General features: G+C 49.5%; 2 protein-coding genes across 17 annotated transcripts in view; both read left to right on the forward strand.

Annotated features, from left to right (window-relative positions):
- LOC136315673 (butyrophilin subfamily 3 member A3-like) overlaps positions 1–22571 on the forward strand; it is an 83847-nt gene that overhangs the window by 6703 nt on the left and 54573 nt on the right. For 5 of the 13 annotated variants that reach the window (XM_066247470.1, XM_066247455.1, XM_066247462.1 and 2 more), the window contains exons 1-2: positions 20862–20988; positions 21693–21782. The exons of 1 other annotated variant lie outside the window; for it this stretch is intronic. Coding sequence is in view for 5 of the 12 variants with exons in the window: in XM_066247467.1 (XP_066103564.1) it covers positions 43–63; positions 141–171; positions 1333–1352; positions 1751–1777; positions 4538–5163 (725 nt within the window). In the remaining 7 variants the exon portion in view is untranslated. Of the gene's footprint in view, positions 1–42; positions 172–1328; positions 1353–1750; positions 1778–4537; positions 6167–20855; positions 20989–21680; positions 21783–22571 lie in introns of those variants that run through there. 7 more of the 13 variants (XM_066247468.1, XM_066247465.1, XM_066247467.1 and 4 more) reach the window with 6 other exon arrangements.
- On the forward strand, positions 7363–14506 carry LOC136315675 (butyrophilin subfamily 2 member A1-like). Of its 4 annotated transcripts, none has more exons than XM_066247473.1 (8): positions 7394–7627; positions 8010–8150; positions 8753–9100; positions 9374–9655; positions 10829–11050; positions 11450–11470; positions 11568–11594; positions 13000–14504. In XM_066247473.1, the coding sequence occupies exons 2-8, from the start codon at positions 8066–8068 to the stop codon at positions 13644–13646; spliced, it is 1632 nt and encodes a 543-aa protein (XP_066103570.1). In that variant the 5' UTR covers positions 7394–7627; positions 8010–8065; the 3' UTR covers positions 13647–14504. The 4 variants fall into 4 exon arrangements, with proteins under 4 accessions (XP_066103571.1, XP_066103570.1, XP_066103574.1 ...); XM_066247477.1 differs by lacking the exon at positions 13000–14504 and adding an exon at positions 11762–12783; XM_066247476.1 differs by lacking the exon at positions 13000–14504 and adding an exon at positions 12825–12904 and having other exon boundaries at positions 7395–7627.

Here is a 22571-nt window from a genome sequence, read left to right on the forward strand (position 1 = left end):
CCCTCCATCCCCGTGACGGGACTTTTTTCTGCTTATTTCCAGAGGAGCTGCAGCGCGAACTCAGTAAGTACCGGTCCCCGCCCCGCGCGTCCCGGGGTCCCTGCCTCACGCGTCACCGACTCCTCACTTGTTCCCCGCAGGACAAATGAGGATCCAGTACCTGGCGCGTGAGTGTCCCGGACCCTCGTCTCAGACTCTCTGCTCGGATATGATCCCGCCCTTCCCTCACCCCTAACCGCCCGGGGGTGGGGGAGATAAGGACGCTGATGGGGCAGCCGGGCAGGGGTTTTCTCAATGGAGAAGGGGCTTCAGTCTCCACCAGGGGCCGCTCGCACCGGGACATCCAGGGGACACAGGAAAGGACAGGGGCGGGGGAGGTGGACTCAGTGTGTGAGGTCCTCCCCTCCCTGGTGGCTTTACACAGTCTGTAGTCTGCTGAGAAGAAACCAGAGGACAGAGAAGTGTCTCTTAAAATACGAGTGTCTGCCGTGTCAGTTGTCACAGAAATACCTGCTGGAAAATACAGTATCTGAGATTTTCTCATTAAGTTGCATAGATGGATTCTAGCGCGCACACACACACACACACACACACACGTGCACACAGCGAGCCCAGGCCCAGGTACAAGAGTAAAGTAGGCACCCCTCAACTACTGGGACCCCTAGGGGATGCCTGAAACCGAGGACAGTACCACACCCTGTACACACAGGTTTATGTCCTTTTCTCTGAAAGGAAGGCTTCTCACTGGCATACATGTATTGCCAACATCACTACTCTTGCCTTTCCGGGCAATTACTAAGTAAAATAAGGGTGAGTTGAACACGAGTACTGTGATACCGCCCCAGTAGATCTGATCACCCAGCAGGCTCCTAAGTGACTAAGGTGAGGTGTGGGGTCCACAGTGGGGACATGCTGGACACAGGCACGGTTCTCCCTGGGATGGTGGCAGTGGCATCGCATGATGTTTCATCAAACTACTCAGAGAAATGTACAATTTAAAAGGTATGAATTGTGTATTTCCCACTTAATATTTTTGATCACTGTGAAAGGAAAATAGCAAACTTCAGAAAGCAACATTTCTGACAAGGGTGACTGCTGTGCAGACAGGTACACACAGATCTGCAGTGACAGCTGGGACAGCTCGTGCAGGGTGCCTGCAGGGTCACTAGATGCAGTTGATTTAAAGAGGGGGGAGCAGAGAACTGAACAGGCAGAGGGAGAGGCAGGAAGGGGGGTGGTCAAAAAAGAAATCAGATGAGTGCAAGAGGAAGAGAAAAAAAATGACTGTGAAATGACATTGAGGTGACTCTATTGTCTTCCCTTTGCAGTTGTGAAGTCTCAGGCCTACGCTGGTGAGTGACTCTGATGCTCTCTGTGTACAAAGCATTTAAACCCTCTCTCTGCTGGTGAGTAATGACCAGATCCAGCTCAGAGGCCCATGTTCTGTGTTGCACCACCCAGCCTTTCTGGACACTCAGAGAGGACCTTCCACATACAGTGTCCCCTCACCCTGCTGACACAGATGCCCGCACACCTGGGCTCAGCATGGCCATGTCGCCTGCAGCTCCAGTGTGATGAAGAGAAGCCCAACATGCAGAGAGGTTTCATGCCTGATCCGCAGAGCTGTAGATGCAGGAAACCGGATGTTGGAAGAGACTGAGGAGAGGAGGGAGAAGAGGCTTAGTGAGGGGGATGGTGGGGGGAGGACAGAAATGATGACCTTTCCTTGTCTGTGTCTCCTTCCTTTCAGAGAGGAAGACGGCCCTCTTCCAACCTGGTGAGTGAATCACTGTATGTTCCCTAGAATAACAACGAGGGACCCTGCTCCCTTTTTCTTCTCCAAATCCTGACTAGGAGAGTCTAGGAGGCGTGACTTGAGGTCTTTGTCTCAAAGGTGTGTCCACCTTCTGCCAAGAGCCCAGACACCAGGGACAAGTGCTGTCCTGGGCTCCACTGGTCCTTGTGGGAAGGAAGAGGCAGGAGGGGTGCAGCTGGGGGAAGGGGCTGCAGGGAGAGTCAGGATGGGACCTGACCCAGTGTCTGCCCCTCCTGCCCCTGTGTGTCCTCAGGTTACACAATGTTTCTGAGCTTCAGTGTCCTCACTTTAGATGATGGTAGAAATTCCTACTATGTGAGGACTGAGGTGAAGATTAAATAACATAATGGATGCATATTGTTGAAAACACAAAATGGAAAGAGATAGCCTGTTTAACTGGGTGTTTGTCTGACGGTAACGACCATGGTAAGGAGAAGATATTTCAAGACCTAAAAAAGAAGCCGCTCTTTAGAATGTAACAGACTGTGTTATAGGGTATTTACTCACAAGGTGTAGGGTCAGATCATACAGAAACCCGGCAATCTGTACAGATTATTCACTGCTGCAGACATGTTACCATACTTCCTTTATAGTATGACTTGGGTACTAATGATTGACAGCAGAAAAGAACAAAGAATGTGTTAGCACAAGGCCATAAGTCTTGGTCTTGAGATGTATGATTTTTTATAATCGATACTGTCACCAGTTTGCTATTGACCTCTGTTTTCCTGACATTCAAGCTGCTACTAACAAAAATGTCCATGACTGTATTTTTTTTTGTTGTTGTTGTTTTGTATATTTCTGAAGCTGGAAACGGGGAGGCAATCAGACAGACTCCAGCATGTGTCCGACTGGGATCCACCAGGAATGCCCACCAGGGGGTGATGCTCTGCCCATCTGGGGTGTTGCTCTGCTGCTACCAGAGCCATTCTAGCACCTGAGGCAGAGGCCATGGAGCCACCCTCAGTGCCCGGGCCAACTTTGCTCCAATGGAGCCTTGGCTGTGGGAGGGGAAGAGAGAGACAGAGAGGAAGGAGAAGGGGAGGGGTGGAGAAGCAGATGGGCGCTTCTCCTGTGTGCCCTGGCAGGAAATTGAACCCGGGACTCCCGCACACCAGGCCGATGCTCTACCACTGAGCCAACCAGCCAGGGCCACCATGACTGTATTTTAAGGAACACAGACATTCATCACCTAGAAGGCTTTGGTGTGCTTGCTGAGGACAGTGAGATTGGTCAAAGGTCACAATATGGAAAGATGAAACAACTCTGTGACACAGAGATGCAGTTGGTTTTGTTCACTGTCACATATGCACAGTGATAAAGAGGGGCTGAGCTCTGGCTGGATAGTTCTGTTGGTTAAAACCTCGTTCTGATACGCAAAGGTTGTGAGTTCAATCCCCGCCACTCCCACTCCTGGTTAGGACACATACAGTAACAAATTTTGTTTTTTGTAGAGTTTTTTTGTTTGTTTCTTTTTTTGAGACCTCGGGTGGTCAGTGGCTCCAGCCAAACCAGTGACTCCTTGCTAAACCAGCAACCTTGGGCTCAAGCTAGCAATGGTGGGATCATGTCCAACATCCCACGCTCAAGCCAGTGACCTTGGGGTTTTAAACCTGAGACCTCAGTGTCCCAGGCTGATGCTCTACCCACTGTGCCACCACTGGCCAAACAAGGAACAGATTGATGTTTCTCTCTCTTTTCTTTCTTCTTGCTCTAAAATAAAAAGAAAGAAAAACAAAAAAACAAAAGAAAGAAAGAGGGTTTAGAGAAGGAACTACTAGCATGGGCAGGGGTGGCATGAAAGGAAACCAGCAAGGATGAATGGTGCCCCAGGGCTCCCACAGTGGGAGCTGTCACCACCCCTAGGCTGAAGGGGGAGGGACAGGGAGCAGTCACTGGAGCCCAGAGGAAGCTGGAGCTCAGGGAGAGGCTGCCTGAGAGGAGTCAGGCTCTGTTAGAGCATCTCCAGTGGAGGAAGTGGGGGAGTCAGTGCTGGACCTCTTTCCTTTCTCCTTCCTGTCTTCAAATAGTACCTCCCCTTGGCCAAACCCAGCCAGTTATCAAAGGCAAAGGAGCCCTGTGATGCTGTCCACAGAGGACTGATTCCTGAGTCCAGAGACTATGTGCACAGGTGGGGAGAGGACAGGAGAGCTCTCAGAGCCCCCAGCATGGCCCCAAGCACTGAAGAGACATGGTCCATGTTATCACACCAGGCACTTCCTGCCTGGACAGCCGGCCTTGGGCTAAGTATGCCATACAGCTTGTTGTAATCTAACCTGAGATTAGTATTTTTACACCCATTTTACAGATATGAAATTGAGACTCAAGATGTAGGTTGTATCTTGGGAGAAGGAGAGACAGTGCTGAAAATGAATCCAGCTCAGGAGGGGGGAGGGGCAGGGCAAGGGGTGAAACTGAGCCCATGTGACTGTGCAGCACAGGTGGGCACGGTCGTGTTGGGGAGGGAAACAGGGAGAAGGTGGAAGGGGACAGCTCACTATGGGGGTTAGAATGACCCCAGCGCACCCCACCTTCTGCTTCCTCATTGAACCCTCTCCCTTCCCTGTGGGTTCTCGCGGCCTGGCTGAGGGTCACATCCAAGACAGGCTGGGGACCTCAGGCTCTGGTCTCAGGCCTCCTCAGACAACCCCAGGGCTTGTAGGCTGAGACTCTGAGTTCCAGGGACCATGGCTGACTCCACACTATCTGAACCCTCTGCAGCTGATGTGTTTCTGGATCCGGACACCGCGCACCCCGGGCTCATTGTTTCTGAGGACCAGAGGAGCCTGCAGCGGACACGAACAATGCAGAGCCTGCCAGACAACAAGAAGAGATTTGTCTGGCATCCCTGTGTGCTAGGCTCTGAGAGCTTCACGTCGGGGAGACATTTCTGGCAGGTGGAGGTGGGGGACAGGAAAGCGTGGAACATTGGGGTGTGCAGGGAGAACGTGGAGAGAAAACATTTTGTTGACATGAGACCTGAGGTTGGATTCTGGACAATGTGCCATTATGAGAATAATTATTACTGGGCTTTCACAGACCCCTGGACCATACTAACAATTGACCCTCCTGAAAGCGTGGGGGTTTTCCTGGACTATGAGTTGGGGGAGGTCTCCTTCTACAACGCCAGTGATGGGTCGCACATCTACACCTTCCCACGTACCTCCTTCTCTGGGCCTCTGTTTCCTTTTTTTCTGATTTTTTCATTGGATCCAACTGCCTTGACCATTTACCCAGCACAAATAAGAGTGGAAAGTTCCCTCGTGCCTGACCCAGTGCCTAACCCTCCTAGGAGACCTCAGTGGTCCAGGGCTCAGATGAAAATGAGGACCCTCAGGTTGAAGTAACACCTTTGGTTCTCCAAGCCTAACCTGGAGCTGAGGGACCCTTAACAACAATTTGTCACAGCAAGAGAATACTAGCTAAAAACACCCTGAGTGAAACACTTCACTAATATTAATTCAGTTTTCCAAGTGACAGATAAGGAGGCCAGGGTGCAGAATGGGAGTTAACTTTCCAAGGGTGACTCAGCAGATTTCCAACAACCAGAGCTAACATTCATAGGCAACCTAAATGTACTGGGTGCTGTGCTAAATGCTTGAGGGGAATTTGACTCACTAATTTTCCCAACAACTGTGTGAGGCAGCTTCATTTTGAATGTGAGGAAACTGAGGCAGGGCCAAGTAAAATGACGTACATAATTCATACAAAATGTCGTGCTGCTGGGAGAGGTTCAGCCTCTGCCCCCTCCCTCTGCCTCTGGTCTGTTCCTCTGCCTCCTGGTGCTCCTCCTGGGCAGGGTCGCATGCAGCCCTGAGATTCCCTTCCCAGGGCACCAAGGGCAAAGGTCACTGAAGGTGAGAATGAAGGTCCCATCCACCTGGGATTCTTCGTTGTCCACTGTCAGTGCCGTGGCCCACTACTTCACCGACTGGCTCTGCAGGATGACTACTTGCAGAGAATGAATTCACAGTGACCACGTCACACAGGGCTGAGAAGAGACTAGAGGCCAACATCTTAACCAACATGTGACCTGTGATCACAGAGCAGAACCACCCTCCCTACTTCATACCTAAAGGTCATCTGTGAAACACAAATTTGGAAGAAGGGAGCTTGATGAGCTTCAGTGAAGTTTTCATCACATTCTAGATCCATCTGCAGGGAAGGGACATCCCACTGCTGGTCATTCACTGATATTACTGGAGGTTTCTTTTACCCGGTGGGTCCTGGGGAGAAGCCACTCTTCATCATCATCGTTATGAGTGCTCACGTCTGTATGACCTCTGCCCTGTGTGTGGTTGTCAAGTTACATTTGTTAAATAAATTATGCTAATAATCTCCACATTTCAACTGAGCTGCTTCTAGATTTTATACCCCCTGGAGTTTACTCACCATAGTTTCACAGTTTACCTCCTTGCAACATTTTCACAAAATCCTATTATATTAGCTTTCTATTGCTTCTATGGTCAATAACCACAAATGCAAAGACCTAATACGGCACAAATGTACTAACTCACATTTTGTGGGTCAGAAGTCCAACATGGCTCCTGCTGGTCTGAAACCAAGGTGTCTGCAGGCTGGGTTCCTTTCTGAGGGATCTAGGGAAGAGTCTGCTTCTTGCTCATTCTGATTATTGGCAGAAGCGAGTTTCCTGCAGTGGTGGGACCCAGGTTGGCATTCCTTGCTGGCTGTCAGGAGAAGCTGAGACCTTCTGGAGGTGTTCTTGCAGGAGCAGGTGTGAGGGAACAATTCATGAGAACGGAATGGCGTGGGGACAGAGTCCCAGTCCTGGAGTAATTGCTGGTGGGGCCACTGTTATTGTGCCAACTGCAGTGTCGAATTGAGTCAGAACGAAATAAGTATCCTGCAGAGAAAACATTGAGACCCATGCTGGAAATGATAAGAAATGTGCTTTGGGAAGATTATTCTAGAAGAAATGTATGCAATGTCCCATTTGGGATCTACGGGTGGAGGGGTACTGGATCCAAAGAGACCATCTACCAGAAGAAGAGGAAGCCTTTGTTCCCTGCCATCATCCTGCGGGCACTGGAGTGCCACCTCTTGCGGGAAAGAAATACCTTTCTCCTCTCACTCAGTAACCACACACTCTTACTCCGTAGTTTCTGAGAGACAAGGTCTCCATAACAGCTGCGGTAACTGCTGTCTGTCTCCGGTCTCTACACCCCAGCCGGTCCTTGTCCCCCTGTGTCTCCTCCATCCCCACAAGCCCAGCAACTTGAAAGCGATTATTAGGCTTTAGGGAGAGTGTGCTTATGTGCACCTCATGCCTGCCACCCACTGCGTAAACGCCCCACTAACACAGACTCACACACACACACAGTGACCCATAACACGCAGGGAATTGTAAGACTGTGGGGAGGGAGGAACAAGCAAAAACAAAAACGAAAACCGTACATTGCCTCTGAAAATAGAAAGAGAAACTAAAAATTCCAGATACTCTCAAAAGGCTGCTGCAGTAGTGCCTGTTTTAATGCTGTCTGTGAATTCTACCTAGCAACTGGTGAGGAGTAGACTCGGCGATGCCATTGGCTGGTGGGCCCGCCGCCGGCCAATCCCGGACTCCGAACGGTCCCTGGAAATCTTGGGATTCAGGTCACAGGGGACACCGGGTCCCGGGTCCCCGCCGCACACAGCCTGTGATGGGAGGACAGGAGTAGTTTTCTTCTCCTCTGTCGGGACGTTCTGTCCTCCGGCTGTGGCTGTGCCCACGGGCGGCTCAGAGAGAAGGACAACCGGAAAGTCATCGTTTGAGCGTCAGCGGACAGAAGACGCGGAAGTGCAATCCGGCAGGTGGGGCCGCGGGGGGGGGGGGGGCGCGGATCACGTGGGAAGGGCGGGTCCCCGGGAGGGGCTTCCTGGGGGACTCCACGCCTGGCCTCCCTGGGGTCGCTCAGGTGCTCGCCTGGAGGAGGAGGTTGTGGAAGGATGGCGGGTGACGACCGCAGAAACTGAGCTCTGTCCCCAGAAGTGACCCGACCCGAGCAGGGCGACTGGGGAACGCTCACTTATTCCTGGAATGTTCATGAGCGCGTCTGTGCGGAGACGCCGGACCTGAAGAGGCGGAAGGGGGGTGCCCAGGATACAAGTGGGGGCTCTGATGTCACCAACACGGGTTACAGGGTCGTTACCTAGATCAGGACGGTGGTGCCAGTCTCCCTGGTGATTTCTCCAGGTCTGCGCCCCCAGGCCTGTGGTCCCGGCCTCCCCTGGGTGACCGTCCTCCGTGCTATGGAGCCGGCTGCTTCCCTGCACGTCTCCCCGCCTGACCCCCGGCTCTTCTTCGCGTTCCTGGGCTTGTCCGCACTGGTCTCAGGTAGGGCGCTGCCACGGGCTCCTAACGACGCAGAAAGGGAAGCCCACACTTCCCGCTGCGGTTGTGTTCACCCATCCTTCATTCTGCACGTGTTCGCTGAGTTTATACCAACGCAACCCAATAAAAGGCAGATAGCTCCAAAATACATACATTGTTATCATTCAAACTTGTAATTAATGTCAACTGTTCCACTGACACATTTAACAGTTTTTTTAGTCCAAATATTCATATGCTTTATGAGTATCTTACACTGACAGACGTTTTATTTGGGACTGGCTAGTGGCTACCAGGTTGGACAGCTGCAGCTCCTGCTGTGCTCCAGGCCTGCGATGCCCTGGTCAGCAGGAGAAAGCCTCTGTCTGCACAGGGTGTGTGTGGGGGGGTGTCAGGGGGAGGCTCCTCTCTGTTCTGTTCACTGAGCTCTGGCAGCCTCAGCAGACACTTAGTGGCCATCTCGTGCTCCAGCCAGCACAGCTGTGGGCCCCAGAATCCTCAGCCCAGGACGCCCCTCGGTCCTCCCCTGGAATAGTCACTTCCTTTCCTGCCTTCTATATTGGAAGGCTGGTAGGTACCCCAACTGATTCTGCCCCTTTGTTGAACAGCCCAGTTTACTGTCGTAGGGCCAGCTGACCCCACGTGGGCCTTGGTGGGAGAAAACACCGTGTTAGGCTGCCACCTGTCACCTGAGAGAAGTGCCGTGGACATGGAGGTGCGGTGGTTCCGGTATCAGTTCTCCCCGGCCGTGCTGGTGTACAAGGGCGGGCGCGAGAGGACGGAGGAGCAGATGGAGCAGTACCGCGGGCGGACAACCTTCGTGAGCGAAGACATTAACAAGGGGAGGGTGGCCCTGGTCATTCACAATGTCACCGCCCACGACAACGGCAGCTACCGCTGTTATTTCCAACAAGGCAGGTCCTACGATGAGGCTGTCGTGCACCTAATGGTGGCAGGTACATTGTTTCAATTGTTTGGTGGCTTTTTTCCTAAAATCCCCCATAACCTGGATGGGCAGCTTCTTCCTGCTGGAAGACCAAAGGATGAGTGTCCACTGACCAGTGGATACGAGTCTTTAGAAGCTCACTAAACTCAGCGGGGACCTTGAGTAGTGGAGAATGTTCAATCCCTACAGATTATTATCACGCTACTATATAGAATTCTCTAAGGGCCTTCACCAGTAACATGCTGTAGAATTAAACATTTTAGACATTTTTATTTGTCCCCAGGCCTGGGCTCCAAGCCCCTCATTGAAATGAAGGGCCACCAGGATGGGGGCGTCCGGCTGGAGTGCTCATCTGTAGGGTGGTTCCCAGAGCCCCACGCAGTGTGGAGGGACCCTTATGGTGAGGTCAAGCCCGCCCTGGAGGAGGCTTACACCCAGGAGACAGTCGGACTCTTCAGGGTCACCATGGCTGTGGTCATCAGGGACAGCTCTGTGAGGAACATAGCCTGTTCCGTCAACAACACTCTGCTCGCCCAGGAGAAGAACTCTGTGATCTTCATTCCAGGTTAGTTCCCTGACCTCTGAGGGCCCCGTCCTGCAGGCAGGAACCTCAGCAGACAGATGGGAGCTTGAGGGAGGATTGGGGACAGGGGTGGGTGTGGGAGGGTCCTGGGCCTAAAGAGCACAAGCTACAAGGAGCTGAGGCGTCTCCCCTCCCACAAGGGGACAGCAGACAGTCTCCAATCGTAAGAATGAAACCGTCTTCTCTGAGGATAAGTCTGCTAGCATTTCCGTTGTTGTGGTTCTGATCCTGCATCAAGTTTTACACATTTGAACAATCATAAAGCGTGCAGGGTGGAATGGGCACATAGCTGTCTACCCCTGATGGTATGTTATATTGACGCCCTCCTCCCCAGTGGGATATTCCAAGGAGACATCTGCAGAAAGTCTACATTCCTAATATCATTCAACAAATAATGAGCAAGGATCCCATATGTTCAAGGCACTGTTCTAAAAACCGAGTATCATCAGAGAACAAAATGCATGAATATCCTTACCCTCATGGGGTTCATATTCTACAGCAGCAAAGAGTAAGCATTAAAACAGTTGCTTAATCTGTTCTATCAGATAGTGTTAAGTTCTGTAGAGAATTAACCGGGGGAGTGTGTAGGGAGGGGGAGGGGCATGGGGCATTGTAATTATAAACAGGATAGTAAGGAAAGGATTCAACAAAAACTGGCAATTAGGCAAGTGAGGAATGAGCTAGCCAGGCAGCAGAAATAGCACATGCAAAGGACCTAAGGCAGGAGCATGTCTGGCAGTTTCAAGGAACCCCACGAGGTCTGTGTGGATGGAATGGATTGAGTGTATGAGAGTAGAAGGAAATGAATTCAGTTCTGGAATGTGTCCAGACCACATGGGGCAGTGTAGGGCATGGGTAGACTTTGGCCTTTAGTCTTAGTGAGACAGGAAACATTGCAGGGGAAAAAAATAACATAATGGCCCCAAAGCAGCCGTACTGAGGAAGGACAGCACTGGATGTGGCAGAGGCCGGGAGGAGGGCGTGGCAGTTATCAGGCAGTAGTGCAGGTGGCCGCGCCAGGATGGTGGCTGCAGTTGGCTCTTATTCACCCAGTCTTTCCCACGGTGACTCCAGGTGCTTATGCTTGTCTGTGTCCTGGGCCCTGTCAAACGACAAAAATAAAATTTACTGGAAGTTTTCTGTTCCTGCTTCCAGAATCCTTCTTCCCCAGCACGTCTCCCTGGATGGTGGCCCTGGCTGTCACCCTGCCTGCCCTCCTCCTCGTCATCGCCAGGGGCATCTGTCTCATCAGAAAACTCCACAAGGACAAAGAAATGTTGTTGGTGGGAAAAGATTTAGAAAACAGAGAGAAAGAAATTGCACGTAACGCACTGGAGAAAGAACGTGTGGAAAAAGAGAAAGAACGTTTAATGAAAGGTAAGAGTAAAAGGGTAGTTTGCTGGCATCTAAAGAACACCACTCAGGCATGTGGAGTCTGGAACACAGAGGATGGAAGAGATAGAGCCAGAGCTTGGTGCCCCCATGCCAGTCACTGGCTTCACCCTCCTCAAATGCTGCATGCACTCACCTGGCTACAGAGAGCAGTACAGTGTTGAAAAGCAAAACAACAACAACAACAACAAAAAACTTAAATGAGTACTTATGATATCCACTCACCTGGTCCTGTATCATTTCTGGTATCTGGACTATTCTCTAGACATGGTGGAGGGAATGGTGACTTCACACAAAGGACTAGGGCTTTGTTTAATACAGACTCAAGTTCCTAGTTCTTCTATTGAGGACACTCATTTGTTTCTGTTTCTATTTCTATTTCAGAACAACTTCAAGAAGAATTGCGTGAGTTTAGCATGTCTTGAACTACTCCATGCACTGTGTGTATTCTGTTGGTCACTGTTATCTCGTGAAGCTCACTCTCTCGCCTGTCCCCTTGCAGGATGGAGAAGAGGACTCTTACACGCTGGTGAGCACCTCTGACCTTCCCTCACTCCCCCACCTTCCTCCCCACTAGCCAGCCAACAGGACACATGAGCTGAGTGGAGCAAGGGGACACGGTGACCTGGGGTGGGGGGCTGGGGTCAGTTCACTAGCAGCTTCCCACCTGACACAGGATCCCTGCTCTTTCTGCAGCAAATTCCTCTGGCTCTTGGTCAACATTTCACTTCCTTCCCACCCTCCCATTTTTAGCATAATCTCATCCAGGACTACCAGAGGTCAACATACAGAGTGAACCTCCCCGAAGGTTGTGTTTCAATAGTTGGTTCTCTTTAGATCTGGGTTAACGTGAAAGGAGACAGTACTGACTTAGCTACTCACTCCCTGGCAGAAGGTACAACCCGGACAGTGAGGAGCCATGGGTGGGAGAGGCAGCGACCTGCCCAAGCCAGTCTCAGGGGTGGACACATAGAACCAGAAATGCCTTCCTGCCCCAGGAGAGCACTGATGCTGTGTACAGCCTGTGAGGGGCAGGGACTGAGCAAACAGGAGCCACAATGTCCACCTGCCTCCCCTGAGAGGCACTTTCATTGTGTGATTCATCACCTCCTGGTCACAGGCACCAGAACACCCAGGCTTGACTAGGTCACATGGTGCGTAGACCTTTCCTCTTGAGGTGAACTTCAGAATTGTCACCGTTGAGCATATCAGCGTGGGGAAGGGGAAGATCATTGTAACAATGGAAATGGAGGTTGGCTCAGTAATAGGGACAGCGGGTGGGGAATGTCTTCACCATGTCAGGGTCGGGAGCACTTGCTGTACCAGAGAGGTCACTTCAGACCCAGGTGTTAAGGCAAAGCTGGATGGACATCGTTCCCCACTTTTTGCCAGATGCACCTCTCAGGTCGTGGGTTGGATTCTGGGGACACGGACCTCATTTTTGACTCTCTGAAGAGTTCCCTTGTTAGTCATTTAAGTCAGATGTCACTTGCTTACTCTGGTGGAAATCGCAGAGGACCAACAAAGGGACTTGTTAGTGCCGAGCGTCAGTGTAGGGGAAGTTGGCCTTGATTGCTTTACTGGGATCTGGGAGGGCACAGGGTCTCTTTGGTGATTGAAGCCAAGTTGGAAACTTTCCAACTAAAATGGCTCCAGGAGATCATAGGCTTTGAAAAGAAAAGAGGGAAAATCTGAGAATGTGAAAGAAAAATGGAGCCATTAGTTTCTGCTCATTTGCTAAACGCTTCACATTTCTTAGAGTCCAGTTATTCTCTACCTGAGACACTGCTCCCATCATTCAGCCTCAAGACTGCTCAGTTGTGAGCTGTCTGGGATCTGGGATCAAGGGGCCTTCATCCCACCCCATGGGGGAAGTCCCCCTGCTTTTCAGGACCTCTCTGAGACCCAGGCCTAAAGCTGACCTCCCTCTGCAGCTGACGTGGTCCTGGACCCAGACACCGCCCATCCTGAGCTCTTCCTGTCAGAGGACAGGAGAAGTGTGAGGCGGGGCCCCTGCGGGCAGAGCGTGCCTGACAACCCAGAGAGATTCGACTGCCGGCCTTGTGTCCTGGGTGTGGAGAGCTTCTCCTCAGGGAGACACTACTGGGAGGTGGAGGTGGAAAACGTGATGGTGTGGGCTGTGGGGGTCTGCAGAGACAGTGTGGCGAGGAAAGGGGAGGCCCTGCTGGTTCCGGAGAATGGTTTCTGGACCCTGGAGATGTTTGGGAACCAGTACCGGATCCTGTCCTCTCCTGAGAAGATTCTTCCCCTGAAGGAACGCCTTCGCCGGGTGGCTGTGTTCCTGGACTACGAATCTGGGGACGTCTCCTTCTATAACATGAGGGACCGATCACACATCTACACGTGTCCTCGTTCTCTCTTCTCTGGGCCCCTGAGGCCCTTCTTCAGGCTGGGGTCTGAGGACAGCCCCCTCTTCATCTGCCCAGCATTCACAGGGGCCCAGGGGGTCACAGTGCCTGAGGGTGGCCTGGTCCTTCACAGGGCAGGGACCCAGCACAGCCAGCAGGACCAATTCCCTGATCTCAGAGACAAGCAGGGAAGCCCTGGCCATCTCTACTAGCAGAGCACAGAGTCCCTGTGGACACGGCCCTCCTGTCCACTGGTCACAATGGAGAACGTCCTCCAGAGACTCCTTGATGCCCTCTTCAGTCCCCAGCTCCATCCCCCTCATCAGACTATATAGCTCATATAGTAACTCATTTGCTTGTCACCGTGGGGCAGGGTCAGTCTCAGGAAACTAGAGCTTCCACATGGCTCCCAACCAAGAAGAAAGAGCTGAGAGTTGGCTGCTTCACCATCAGGGGACACGGTCAGCATGGGACCTGAGTTGATACCAGACACTAAAGACTCGAGGTGAAGACAACAAGATATACCAAAATCTAAAGGGACAAGGAGCCACCACTGGATGTCAGAAATAAAGGAAGAGGGACCAGGGAGTTGTGAGGGGCCCCAGCTGTTGGAGTAGGAAACACCCAACCATGACTTGAGGGGTCCCAGTACCTGAAGGTCCATCCCCAGCCACCCCCAGAGTTCCAGCCCACAGAGTAAAGCCCCCAGGCCTGGGAGGATGAAAGACAAGGACACCTCTGGGTCTGGTCTGGCTCAGGCGACCCTGCCATAAACAATCTCAGTCACTGTTAGTGGCCTGAGGTTTACAGTCCTGTTTGTGCAGGTGACCATTGGACCAAGCTAATCACAAGGTCCAGGTTCAGTGGAAAGGCCATCAGTTTCTAGCTCCTTGGTCTCAGGATGACTTTATACACTTAGAATTTATTGAGGACCCTGATGAGCTTTTGCTCATTTTCCTTATACCTGCCAATATTTACTCTGTTAGACTGAAAAACTTTTGAAGACATATTTATTAATCTCTATTTAAATTGCAGTTATAAACCGATTACAGGCTAATGTAAATAACAGGTTTTGTGAAAAATAACTTGTTTGCAAAACAAGTAAATACTCTCAGTTTTGTGGAATTGTTTGATTTTCTTTTTTTTCAAATCTTATGACTGGCTTAATAGAATACTAAATTCTCCTATCTGTCAACATAAGAACTTGTTAACATGTTGGGAATTCTCAGGAGAGTTCATCTGAGCCACACTGATGGCATTGCCCAGGAGCAAGATCTCAAATGCTCAGAGGATGACAGTTTTGCAGCTTCTCTTCTGCGTTTGGAATGAAAGAGTACGCAAAGGTGGGAGAAAGGGGAGTTAACCGGACCCTGTGTCCTTGAGGGGCAAGAGGGTGATTGCTCTTCCAGGGGTCTGAAAAAGAGGATGACTTGTAGCCATAAAAAGGTGTGTTAACCTAGATGCACAAGGACAGTGCACAGGGTTGGAATTATAGACTTGGGGGCATGACTCCCCACCGTGATCTGCCCGTTCATTTAGGGGTTTAGAGGTTTGTTGTTAGATCATCTTGTGAGGTTCCCATCAGTCACTGATCGATATATATAAATATCTCTATATTAGATAGATATAGATATATTTATATTTATGGCAGAGACCAAGAGAGTGACAGACAGGAAGGGAGAGAAATGAGAAACATCAATTCTTTGTTGTGGTTCTTTTAGTTGTTCTCATATGTACCTTGACCAGGGGGCTATAGCAGACTGACCCTCTGCTCGAGCCAGTGACCTTGGGCTCAAGCTGGTGAGCCTTGCTCAAACCAGATGAGCCGGCGCTCAAGCTGGCAAGCTGGTGACCTCGGGGTATCAAACCAGGGTCCTTTACATCCCAGTCCGACGCTCTATCCACTGCGCCACCGCCTGGTCATGCAGTCACTGATTTCTCATAGGACCTTTTTCACTTGCAACACCAGAGTCTTAAGAATCAAACAAAGCAAGAGACACCTAAAAACAAAGTCCAGATAAATAGATAATGCCTGGTTTCATTTTCTGCACGGAGAATGTACTTTGTTACAATTTCCTTCTTCCTTTTTCGGGCATTTAATTTCTCATTTAAAAAGCCATTTCTGGGGAATTTTCATCTTTGTGTTTTCTGTTGCTTCCCTGGAAGCCCTCACTTCCCTCACTCGTCCTTATTTGACCTGAGTTGGAGCTCACCCACCAAGAATAGCCATTTCTTTAGCTCTCTCTCTCTCTCTCTCTCTCTCTCTCTTCTTCCTTCTTTCCTTCCTTCTTTCCTCCCTTCTTTTCTCTCTCTCTCTCTCTCTTTCTTTTTTAATTGATTTCTTTTACAGAAACAGAGAGAGAATGGAGAAGGAGGAAGCATTCATTTACTGTTCCACTTAGTTGTGCGTTGATTAGTCACTTTCCACATGTGCCCTGACTGGAGGTCAAACCTGCTACCTTGGTGTTTCCGGACCATTCTCTAACCTACTAAGCTAACTGGCCAGGGTCAGGAGTATTTCTTGAAAGCAATTAGTGGCAATTTTTTTTAATTTGCATCTGCCTGAGAATGTGCACAACATTTTGAGCAGAAAATAGGGTACCCACTGCCTTGCGTGGAGGAAGAGTCTGCCTCCATGTGACAGATGAGATCCTTTTGAAACAGGTGACAACACAACTCAGCCAGCAGACACCATCAGCAGTCACATGGGCCTCCACTAGTCTTTCCTCCCCAGACTTCCTCCTCCTTTGCCTTTAGTTCCTTCTTCTGTGGCTTTAGCTGCCCTGGTCTGCCTGCTTCCCCACCAGTTATTTTTGTCAGGAGGGTCTGTGACATGGAAAATTGGAATTTCCCCCCATTGTTCTACAAAGAAGACTATAATCCCCCTCTCCCTGCAGAATAGAAGAGGTTCAGGTGTATGCAGGTCGGATCAGTGGCTCTTCCCTTCTCTGGGACTCTGAGCTCCTGCCCCTCAGGAGACACAGAAATGAAGACCACTGACAGCATCACAGTGGTGAGGACAGAGAGGAGGGATGGTGAGAACTGCCTCCAGTTCTCCTTAGGGGACAGGAAGGACTCCAGGATTGTGACCATAATATTAGCTAAATTACTTCTCCTTCCCCAAGTAACTTGAAGGATCACTAATGTATTGGTGATGATTAGGACATTGGTTGCTATGGGGGAGGGACTGTAGTAACCAGTGTGCAGGCAAAAGAGGTCTTCCGAAGATACTGACAATTCCTAGCCTGGAGGCTTCTTTCTTTGGAACAAAGAAAATGCCTTCTGAGCTAAACATTTTCTGCCTCTCAATCTCTTCACTCCATCTCTCTCTCTCTCTTTCTCTGTTTCTCTCTCTCTCTCTCTCACACACACACACACACACACACACAAACACCACACACACATACACGCGCCCTCACTTGTAAGCGCTCATCCTAAACTATCCTCAGCCAATGAGGAGCTGGATGGTGGATAAATCATTCTGAGTTCTGATCCCTCAGTGACAATTCTGAGATGGTAGCTAATCGTTCCACACAATGTCTCAGAGACTCCCCAACAAGATTGAGCCACAGATGTCCACAAGATATCCAGGTTTTATCACACTCGTTATTGGCATTTCCCTATCTCATATACTGATCCCTACAGTGTTTTCTGGGACTAGAACCCAAATAAAATACTTGCTTGCATCTCTGTCTCAGGGTCTGCTCTTGGGGGAGCTCAAACGAAGACCATATCTGATAAGGGAACCAGAGTGACAACTAAGACCAGAGGAAACAAGGCAAATGAATTCATGCCTTGCCCCTAAAATTCCTGCATTCTGTATTCCCATGTTTTCTGGAGCTAGTCCTTCAGAGAGTGAGTGTAGCCCTGCTGGGAAGGCTCTGCCCCACCAGGCCACAGGGAGAGGCTGCAGTGGAGTAGATTGTGGGGAGAGCTCGAGTGCTTTGACATCCCTGCTCCCTCCCTGCACCCTCTTGTTTCTCCCTTGCTCAACCCAACTGCAGATATTGGCTTCTTTAAGTTTCCTGCCTTCCTCTTTTGTTTATTCTAGGGACTTCCCATTTCCAAAGCATTGACAGGAATTTGAATCAGAGAGCTCTCCACTCAACCTGACCCTAAGGCATGTATGTTCACCATCTTCCTCACTGGTCCCTCTTCTGCACAGAAACCCACCCCCACCTTCCCCAGGCCTCCTCACTCCCCTCCCTGCCCGTCACATACACAGTCTCTGTGGAGCACAGTGCACGTAAACTCAACACGGGCTTGGTAAATAGGGGAGTGATGTCATTCCTACAATGTCTACATATCATTGTGTCATATCTGGTTATTACCTGTGAGCTGACAGTGTGTGCCCCAGGGAAGAGTGAGGGACCACAGAGCTCAGTAGCAAGTCGAACACAGTGTCATAGTGAAGCCCTTCACGCAGTCCTTTGATTTAACTTGGTTTAGACTCGTGCAAAAGAGACAAGACCAAAATCCTCACCAGAGCCGTCTCCAGGGCATCCCCACAGTTCACAGAAAGCTGCATCTGGGAGGAGGGGCAGACAGCACTACCATCCTAATACCTCCACCCAAATTCTGTCAGGTGTGGGTAGGTCACTGGAGAGAAGGGAGGAGAGGAAGGAGGCAGAACACCAAATGCTACGGCATTTCCTTGACCAGGTTACGTTGCCTAATCCTGCAGTCACTAAGAAGATATACAGTATCTTTAAGGAAAATAAATGATATGATCGAATCTGAGTTTGGGAAGGTATTCTCCTGGAAGTCTCGTCGGTCAGTTGCATGTGGGTCTCTCTCTCTCTCTCTCTCTCTCTCTCTCTCTCTCTCTCTCTTTTATCCAGTGAGAGGTGGGGAGGCAGAGACAAACTCCTGCATGTGCCCTGACCAGGATCCACCCAGCAAGCCCCCTACACCCAGCAAGCGCTCTAAGGGCGATGCTCTGACCATCTGGGGACTCTGCTCCAGCAATTGAGCTATTTCAGAGCCTGAGGCAAGGCCATGGTGCCATCATCAGTGCCACCAGGGGCCAACTTTGCTCCAGCCATTCCTTGGGGGTTGGGAGGAAGATAGAGAGAGAGAGGAAGGGGAGGGGTGAAGACGCAGATTATCGCTTCTCCTATGTGCCCTGAGAATCAAACCCTCAACTTTCTCATGCCGGCTGGATGCTCTACCACTGAGCCAACTGACCAGGGCTATATTTGAGTCTTAATTATGGTCCCAATTAAAAAGCCAAGAACAAACTGTGGTGATAAAGGATTTTTGGCAGAAATATAATACAGAGATGACATTTTTAATTTATAGTAATCTCATACAGATTGATAAGAAACAGCACAAGAATCTGTCTAGAGAAAAAAAAAAGACATGGAAAAGCAACCATCTGCTTCTCCACCCCTTCCCCTTTCCCTTCTCTCTCTCTCTCTCTCTTTTCCCCTCCCTCAGCCATGGATTGGAGAAAGTTGTCCCTGGACACTGAGGATGACTCCATGGTCTCCCCTCAGGCGCTAAAATAGCTCACTTGCTGGGCAACTGTGCAATGGTCTCTAATGGGCAAAGTATTGCCCAGTAGGGGGCTTGCCAGGTGGATCTTAGTCAGGGTGCATTAGAGAGTCAATCTCTCTGCCTCCCTGCTTATCACTTAAGAAAACTTAAAAAAAGAAAAAAGCCATTGGCCTGAAGAGGTCACTTCCAGAAGCTAGTCAATGGTCAATATGGAGAATGACCAGCTCACTATCATGCAAATGCTTCATGAGATAATAACATCATCCATTTCACCCATCTCAGTGATAACAAGGAGTAACACCACAGTAAAAGCAGGCATTCAGAGAGAAGAAACTTCCATTGATGGTGAGATGGGTTCAGTGTGTCAGGGAGGACTTTGCCAATATGCTCATATACCCTTTGACACAGGGCTATATTTCTGAAAATGTATCCGAAAATGTATGGAGCCTAACTAGTGGTGGCGCAGCAGATAGAGAGTCAATCTGGGACACTAAGTTCTCATATTCAAAACCCTGAGGTTGCCAGCTGGAGTACAGGTTAATCAGCTTGACCAAAGGGTTGCCATCTTGAGCTTGGGATCATCAACATGATCTCATGGCTGCTCGCTTGAGCTCAAAGGTCGCTGCCTTGAGCCCAAGGTTGCTTATTTGAGCAAGGGGTCATGGGCTTGGCTTGAGCAACCTCCCTCCATCCCACAGGGTCAAGGCATATATGGAAAGCAATCAATGAACCACTAAAACCTCACAATTACAAGTTGATGCTTTTTATCTCCCTTCTTCTCTCTGTCTCTCTCTAATATATATGGAAAAGTTATCTATGTCAACAAAGACTCATATGTAAAGCACATTATTTATAATAACTCAAAAATCCAAGATATCCCACAGTCTTGAAAACTATACAGATTTACAACTTATTATGTGAATGGTGTCAGGAAGACTTAGTATAATATTTGGGCTGTATTAGCAGAATTGGGGAGGATGCAGAGAAGAAGGGCTTTGCTCTGGATAGAATGCTGTCAGGATGGTGCAGGATGTAATTGGTCATTCACAGCCAGGACGGGGGAAGTTTGGGTGCTGCTGTGGTCTGGACACTGGTCATGTTTTTCTATGTGCACAAAACAAATTGTTGAGTGGTCTTGATTTTGTCCTGACCCATCACAGTAACAGAACTGTATTCTGTTCCATGAAATTGCTCATGTGCTAACATCAAGCCTACATTTCTCTTCCTCTGGTCACAAACTTATCCTGTGCCTTCTGCCTGGGCTGTTCACGGTGGAGCCCAGCAGAGGATGCAAAGTGGGGTGTGGAGGTCCTGGCTCTTTCCTACAAGGCTTCCTCTTCTAGCTACAGTCCCTCCTGGAGACCACAGCTCCTCTTAAGAAAACCTTTGATATCAGACTCTGTTCTTTCAAGTCTTCTAAAGGCTTTTCCCCTCTATCTCTTGGGTTTCAGGGTTTAGAGACAAATGATATCTCTAAGGCTGGTCAGGCCCCGAGAAAGCAAAACCCCCCACAGTGTTGGAATCTGGCCTCTGGCTATCAACACCCTCCCTCCTTGTTTCACCGCCACAGGTAACAAGTTTCTGCCCTGCGGTGGGAAACACTGCCAGACTCTGTCCCATACAGAAGAGGGCTTCTCTTCCCCTTGCTGCTGATGTCATTTAGGGTCTCAGCCCATCTGTATGCAGATGCCCCAATAGATTGTTTTATGCCCGTGTGTGGCCTGGCTTCCTTCTTGGGGGTGGGGGTGGGGACCTAACCATAACAGCTCCATTTTAACAGTTAACACAGAGACGGGCTGAAGCCGATCTTCATCACAGGGACCTCCTCCATGCTAATCTTGTCCGATGGTTTCTGCCCAGCAACTGATGAGACACACCGCTCTGAGCCAATCAGAAAACCAGAGCTTTCAAAGAGAAACTGAGCTGTTTCCCGGAAAAGGCGAGCTTTCTCTTTTCCCCACACTTTCTTCCAGAGCGGAGACTTAACTAGAACGGAGAGCTAATTATTGAGTGCCTTCGTTCTGTGATTTGCAGCTGGGAGCGTCAAGGGTAAGTGTGGAAAGAGGGTAAAAGCCAGAGCCCCAGGTCTCCATAGAAAGGAGCCTGAAGCAGGACGTTCCTCACCCAGAGGAGGAGTGTGCTGCTGTGAACAGGCAGCTGAGGGCACAGGTGTGCCCACAGAGGCAGGGCAAGGCCGTGCCTGCACTGGGAAATCAGTGGGAGGGAGACACCCGGAAAGAGGGAGCTTCACAGCTTCATGTTCCTAGAAACCTCCTGTGCTCAGGAAGGAACAACGGCCTCCTAGAGTGTCTCCTGCTCCTCTCTGGGAGTATGTTCTAAGAGATTCTAAAAGAGATGTGTGTGTCTTAAAGATTTACATGCAAAGATGTTCATTGTAGAATTATGTGTCGTATAGATGTGGGTCAAATAAGTTTGCAAGTATGATATATATGTTTGCTCACTTATAGTTTGCATTGGATGTGGGAGACAGGCTGTAAGCAGGCAGGGTCCTTATAGCCTAAGGCTTAGTTTTAAAACTAAGCCTTTCCCACCCTTTTAATACTAAGATCTTCTCAACACTAAGCTTTTCCCCACACCCTTGACTGTTGCATGATGTGGGGTGGTGCACTCTTATGAGGAATCCCATTTATGCCTCAGATAAGTGGCTTTGTATCAGAGACTTCCTTATTTGTACACTGGCTTAAAGACTTTAATTTCTATACTATAAGATGAGGCAGGCCAGGGGCTCTCTCACTTAGCAATCAGCATTGCAGAGGAGAGGCAGCCAAGATGGTGGAGTGCTGAAGGAGAAGCCAGTTTGTGCAGAGAGAAAGAAAGGGGAAAAAGAGGTGAGTAAGGCTGGTGGGGCGTTTGATTCTAGGAATACTGATATAAGTCAGTGGTTTTGGGAGCCCTGAATGGAAAGGGAAGGGAAGTGTTTCCCACTATGTGTATTCTTGCCTGCCAGGTGCGAGCTAGGATTAAAGGTAATGGCCCACCAGTTCTTGGCTCCATTGTTTCATTACCGTCTGTCGAATCCAATGCGAACCTGCACAAGCCAGGCGGCTGTGATGGTGGCCGTGGCTACTGGCCTTACAATCAAAAAATCTGAAACAACCTACGTATACAACAGCTAAAGAATGGTTAAATGATACCTTGTCTGACCTCAGAGGGGTTTCCAACCCAGGTGTCTGCTGGATTCTGTACTTCCTCTTTGGATAAATGCCTGTTCAGGCCCTCTGCTCATTTTTTTCAAATCTGATTGTTTGGTATTTGTTGTGTTAAGTTGTAAGGGTTCTTTATAAATTTTTTATATTAACCATCTATTGGATGTATAATGGGAAAATATCTTCCTCCATTCCATAGGTTATCTTTTCATCTCGTTGATGGTTTTCTTTGCTGTGTAAAAAATGTTTTAGGTTGATTTATCCCATTTGTTTATTTTTTCTTTTGTTGCCCTTGCCCGAGGATACATATCCAAAAAGATGTTACTAAGTTCTATGTTACATAGTCCATTGCCTCTGTTTCCTTCTAGTTTTTGGTTTCAGGTCTGACATTTAAATCTTTAATCCCTTTTGTGTTTCTTTTTATATAGTATGTAAAAAAGTGATCCAGTTACATTATTCCGCATGTCCAGT

Source organism: Saccopteryx bilineata, chromosome 11 (assembly GCF_036850765.1).
Source record: "Saccopteryx bilineata isolate mSacBil1 chromosome 11, mSacBil1_pri_phased_curated, whole genome shotgun sequence".
Classification (NCBI taxonomy): Eukaryota; Metazoa; Chordata; class Mammalia; order Chiroptera; family Emballonuridae; genus Saccopteryx; species Saccopteryx bilineata.